Here is a 6,391-nt window from a genome sequence, read left to right on the forward strand (position 1 = left end):
TCTACAGAATCATATTTTGTGAGGTGGCTGCCTCTCCTGCCTTGTCCTCATGCCTGCCTTCTCTCGTCGCAGCCTCTTTCAACGACCTCCTCTACCTAGTCCTGGCCATTGGGGGCGGCATCGCCGCTGTGGTCTTTTGCCTCATAATCATCGTGTCCTGCAGGAGATGCAAGAGGGAATACAGACAGAGGCAGCTGGAAGACGACGAAGAGGCTCCCCGCAAAGAGAGGAAAGACCCCACTGCGTGGTAAGACCAGTGAAACGTAGGGGATCGAGACGGGGACAGAGAGAGGAGCAGAAAATTCACACGCTTTCTCTCTTCCTCCGTGTGAGACTCTGGGGATCAGGGCATGCTGCGTTTCCTTTTGGGGCCTGGGGCTCTTTCCCTGCTTGATGCTTCTCTTTCTTCCTCCATATGCGACGGCAGTCTTTGGATCCCACATTTGGACCACTAACAGGCAGCTGTTATAAGGCAGAAAGTAATAAAAAAAAAAAAGTGCCTTTATATAGAAAGCTCTAGACGCTGAACTTCTGCCAGATTGCTACTTAGCCTCTGTGGAACCGCTACGCGCCTTTCATTCCTTGAGAGAAACAACTGTTTTATCAGTTCTTCTTTTCCTGTTCAGCTAAATGGGTCGCGGGCCACGTTTCCCGTTTAGAGTAAATGTTTTGATTATGAAGATGTGGAACAATGGTGTATTCCTGCTGTTTACTTCCCTGCTCATACAATCCAAGCCCCGTTGTACGAAGGCAGTACAAGACACGTGTTTGGTGTATTATTTCAAGAAAACAATGTGAACATTGAGCACTTTCCAAGCCTCCAGGGAAAATGGATTTGATCACTTTATTAAACCCTTCCAAAGCTCTGATCATTTTCAGTGGGTGGGGTGTGGCGGTGGTCTGTAAAAAAATTCTACACTCCTGTTAAAAAGCCAGCTCAAAAAAAAAGAAAAAGAAAAAAGATTAGATCATGATGAATTTATTTTTCTACATTTAATATCACATGTACTATGTCCAACTCACCTGAAAAGCACGCAAACTTGTTGGGGGGTGGGGCTGCAATAACTTGGTTGCATAAGTGTACAGACCCTCTTGCACTTAAACCCCTTTTTGACTCATTTCCATATTTCAGTCTTCTTTGGTACACGCCGTATCAGGGTGTCAGTCAGGAAATGAGTACTAAAACATTCCAGCATTTACATAAATATACCTTAGCACAGCAGGGCCAGCTGCCACTAATGGGAGGAACTATGGAAGAGCAGTGACATTGTTAAAACTGGACCTTTCTCCCCGCGTGAAATAAGTCAGTTCGGCTCCCAGGAGCTTGACATTAACACTGAGTCAGCTGCAGGACTATCTGGTTAGCGCTGGCTGTGTCCTACAGGCTCCTGCATTCTCCAGATGTCTGGGCCAGGCCTGGCTAAGCTTTCCCAAAATGCTGTGGTGGCAAAATGTGCCGCGCTCTCTTAAAACAAAACTGGATTTTTTGACCACAGTTCCAAAAAGCCAAGTTCGGCACAAAGGCAACACAGCTATTCGCTTAAAAATATAAAACAAAAACACCAAATCGTCCATGAAATATTTACTTTTGTGAGACGGCACTAGACTTTTTGTCAAATTGTATGACATCCTGAGCAGTTCTAAAATCCAGTCAGTTCTGACCAAAGCTTTCAAATGTTTCATAGCTGAAGATGAAGCGTTGTATTATTTTCCAGTGCCGCGCTTCAAATTTCACAAAATTCATGTATTTTAATACTTAACCAGACTTCATACAGTAAATCTGTGTGTATGCAGAGAATAGTTAAATCTGATAGATTTGGAGAGCTTTTGTAACGCAGAGTGGGAATATATTGCCATGTCAAGATTTTGGATGGCCAGAGAGCTCTAAAAAAGAAAAGTCATTGCGGAAAGAGGTCCTTACACTGCAAAAAGGTAACTAAAAGTAAGTAAAAAAAAAATGTGTCCTCGATTTGAGCAGGCATGTTTAAATGATCTTCCAATGAAATAAGATTTTTTTGCACTTAAAATGGGAACAACTCATCTCTATCATCTTATTTATAGTGCAGTAAATCTAACTATCTTATTTTAGGGGTCAAAACATTATTTACCTGTTCAAATTACGGGCACTCATTTCAAGAACATTTTACTTATTACTCCCTTTTTGCAGTTTATAAAGTATTAGTTTATAGGGTGTGCACAACTGTACAACCAAGTTATTGCAGCTTTTTCAGATTTACTTGTTCTCCCTATGTATTGTATAGGATATATGTCACATCATATGAGGAAATATGTTATAATGGTTTATTATGGTCTTTCTTTTTTACATCCTAAAAACCTGGAGTTATAGCAGGGTTGTTAATCCTTTAAAAGATCCACTGACCATTTCTGTTTGAAATCACTACTGAAGTCGTGTTACTGTGTTTTTGTCGCCTACTCTGTTGTTGTTGCTGATTGGGTAATTATACCTGACTGTAAGCACTTGTTGGAAACAGACTATTTTTTTACACTTTTAAATACTCTACACAAACATAAATGCTTTTAGTCAATTTTTTTTTATTGACTAATTAACATTTTCTTAGGTTGGCATTTTTTTGTGTGTCATGTCTAATAGTCAGATGTCTGTTTCAAACAATGTGCGATATTTTCCTGGGCTCCCTAAGCTTCTCTTCCTGTTTCCTGGGTTTTCAGATCTTTCTGTAAAGGGTGCTTTAACTCTCGCCATCAAAACTAGAGTGGCAAACACCTCTCGTGGAGAGGTGTTTGCCATTTGCCATTTGCCATGTTTGCATTTATTCAGGCTTTAAAATAAATCCTTCATTCAAAAAAAACCTGGAGCGGGTAGTCAAATCCTTCCAACCCAAATCAGTCGCAGAAGAAGTAAACAGATTTTATACAATCTTTGCTTAATTCGGACCCGGACTGATGCTAACCCTTTGTACCCTGCTCCTGTGTTTGTGTTTACTTGTCTTGGTCTTCTCCTACTTTATCCCAGCCACCCATCAAGGGCCGTCCACCTCTACGTATCACAGTCATCCATAGAGATTGACAGTTCAGATGGCATGATCTCAGACGCCAGCACTGGAGACCCAAGCTCTTCAGAGGACGATGGGCCTAGCTCAGATGATGACGATGATGGTGACGATGACGATGATTGAGGAGGACCGATTCAGAGACAGAAACCGTGACGAGAGACCAGCAGGAAGCTCACTGGAGGGACGCTCTAAGGCCGTCCTTGGATTGCACTCTTCTGCCAAGCAGAGCATTGCAAAATAAAAAAAGGGGGCTGCTGGAGTGAAAGTGAAAAGATGATGAAAATGTGAGGAAAAAAAAGGATAACATGAACCTTTTAAAAAAAAAAAAAAAAAAACAATAACAAAATTTCTGTAGGGGCCTTTGTTTAAATTCAATGCTTGAAACTGGTTTCAAAGTAAAGCAGGCTCCATACAGTCTCACATGAGGAAACGAAATGGCGGATCAAACTTGGAGCAAAATACTAAAGTATATGTGCCAAATGGGACAATAGAGGTAAAGCTGGCCCTGCTTTTGCAAAATCTGCAAAAGCAAGTACGTGCTTGCTGTCATACTGAGCCATATAAAGTGTTGTATCTTTCCACTGGGGTCCAAGGTGGATTTGGACTGTTTTCTGAGCGGAAATATCTCCAGTTATTTGTACAGATGCACAAACAAATCGGCTGTTGAGCAATTTCCTGTTTGAGCGACCCTGTCTGGTGACTGTACCCACGTGCTAACAGGCTGCGGTTACAACAAAGCTCTTTGATGACGATGCTGCTACTTAATGGAGGATCAAAGTTGGCTATTTTCAGTAACAGCGAGTCGTTTTAGCATGAAGTCCGAGGACACGTGCATGCTCGTTCGATTGAGGTCGCAAGAGAGGGAGAGAGAGCAACAGTTACAGTAGGTAACAGGAAGGCAGAATGTACTACACCAAAGGCGATCTGTTTTATCCTTTGGAGCCTTCAACCTCTGCCTGTCATGGGACATGTCTGATCTGGAAATGTGTTCAGCCTTTTGGAAATCTCCGAGGTAAGGCCAGGACCTACATTCTCCAGGGAGTGCACGCGGTGGCTGCTGTTTCAGTCATGCTAGCAGTGCTAACTGTGCTTGTCGCTGATGAAAGATCATAAACCCAGTTCAAAATCATTTTGTACTTGTTTACAAATATTAGTAAAACCCCGTTTAGCAGCAGCTGCTCCTAAAACAAATGACAGATGACAGCTCACAGCATGGAGGTAAAAAAAAAAGAAGTTGCTGTTAGCTTTTAGAGATAAAGCTCTTATTAGTTAAAATTTGTATCTACATTTAGAGCTTTACACAATTCAGGGATTGGAAATCGGTCCAAAAACCCAGATCCGTCAGTCTCTAGTTATTTTTCTCAACATGTTTAAAGTCTTATGGGTTAAAGTCACTAGAGTTAGCCTAATAATAGCATCCAAGCCATATGGCAAGCCGAGCATTTCACATTAAGGCTCAGATAATACTGCTGGTCACATCAGATTGCTCTTATTAAACAGGAAGAATGTGATTTCTTTCTTTCTCCCTCTCTTGATCAGTGGGCAAGCAACCACATGCACGCACCTGCCCTGAAACTCACGTGGCAGTTCGCAGTCAGATCTGAAAACCCTGTTTTGATTTCAAAACGTCCTTGAGAGCCTGTGCTCTCTTCTTTCACCTGTAAACGCATTCCAACTAACAAATATGTTAAAATGCCCATATTTCATCTTTCTGGGACAGACTTTGTGTTTGTGTTCAATGTATTTAGCTTTCATAAGCATTGTTACGTGTCTATTTGTGATAGAGCTTTTGTAAAAACAAGTTTTCTAATAAAACCTACCTTTGAAACTTTTCTAAACTGTCTCAGTTTAATTCCAAGACTTGAAGACTTCAACGGGGTGTCTCGTGTAAGAAATCCCTTGAAACCGTTTGAAACCACCCATCTAATAGGTATGCTGCTCAGCATTATGGGTTTGAATTTTTAATGCACTGTATCCATTTGTGTATTGATGACTTGCCCGTCTGCAGAGCTCTTCAAATGTTTACCTGTAAGCATGACTGCAGTGAATATCTGTGTAATTTAGCGTGCGCTCAATATGCTAACTCCTGCTGCTGCCGCTCCCGTCTGGCTTTGATTGTTTGTTGAATGCTGACTGTTCATGACAGCGAATACGTGGCTCTGTTTATTAGTTTGTGTGTTTGTGTTTGGGAGCCTATTTGTGTGTATTGATCAAAGTCTGCCCCGTGTGGGCGCAGCTTTAGTTACTGAATGACAGACCTTGAGTGAGCGCTGAATTGCACAGACAGAAGAAGGCTTTCGCTCACGCTTGAGAAAAAGGACCAAGATCGGGTAAAAGAAAAAAAGTGTGTGTTTTTAAGTTAAGAAAATCTCATTTTCTGTGCTGTGAACTGATGAAACAGCACTGAACCCTGCCCGGTAATGTTGTTTCTGTGACCAAAGCCTCAGCTGTAATCTCTTTGTACACTTTGGCAAATAGCCCAGCAATCATCCCTGGATATGGGATTGAACACACCGTTTCCAGCTACTGAAACAATCAGACATTCTGCATTATGAAACATTGAATCTTCTTTTGTCCCGGTGCTCATAAAATATTTATCGGACCAAAAGCAAAAAAAAAAAAAGTCCATCTCTTCATAGAAACCATGCAACACAGATCCAACGGGGTATCAAAGCAAAATGTAAACAATGTACAGAACCAAATTCCTTCTACATGATAAATAATGCTCATCCTGAATCTTTAAATGCATTTTCTCATTTCAGTGTGTTCTTCACCAACAGCATGAACGCTAATGTTTGATTGATTGTCTTTAAGGGAACATGTTCAGAAGGAGGTAGAATGAAGGACAAGTGTGCTCTTCCTCTGTGTGTGTCTTCAGAAACTCCCATCTAAAAGTTGCATTTCTCGCGGCTTTAGAGGTCAAAACATATCTGTGATTTAGTAAGTTGTTCAGAGTCACAGAAAGTCCATTTATCAGAATCTCCAGCTTCCCCTTCTCTCTGTCCAACCAGTGCTCTGCATCGTTCTGAATATGCTGTACGGGGAAGGACTGAAGTCTCAACTTAGCTGTTAATCTTTGCTCTTAACACCAAAATGTCATCAGTGAATAGACATATCACTGAAGACAGAAATGAACTAATAATAATGTTCTACCAGTTAAAACAACTGGTTATAGGAAATAAAGACTCTGACAAGAAAATACTTAATATCAGCATTTTTTTTCTTTATTTTCTCCTTCTTCCGTGTCAGATTTTGTAGGTTCCATCTTGATTGAATACATTTCATATATGCTGGATATAACACTGTATTAGGAGAGATTTCATGTCTATCTTTTCACATGAGACTGTTCGTTTTTTTAG

The 6,391-nt window shown here is 41.0% G+C and overlaps 1 protein-coding gene across 1 annotated transcript in view; it reads left to right on the forward strand.

Moving 5' to 3' along the window:
* LOC105933195 (myelin protein zero-like protein 2) overlaps positions 1–4,870 on the forward strand; it is a 30,010-nt gene extending 25,140 nt beyond the window's left edge. The window contains exons 4-5 of the mRNA XM_012872625.3: positions 73–247; positions 2,993–4,870. Coding sequence (XP_012728079.2) covers positions 73–247; positions 2,993–3,155 — 338 coding nt within the window. The 3' untranslated portion in view covers positions 3,156–4,870. The remainder of the gene's footprint in view (positions 1–72; positions 248–2,992) is intronic.
* Positions 4,871–6,391: the final 1,521 nt, after the last annotated feature.

This window comes from Fundulus heteroclitus, chromosome 18, assembly GCF_011125445.2.
Source record: "Fundulus heteroclitus isolate FHET01 chromosome 18, MU-UCD_Fhet_4.1, whole genome shotgun sequence".
Lineage (NCBI taxonomy): Eukaryota > Metazoa > Chordata > Actinopteri > Cyprinodontiformes > Fundulidae > Fundulus > Fundulus heteroclitus.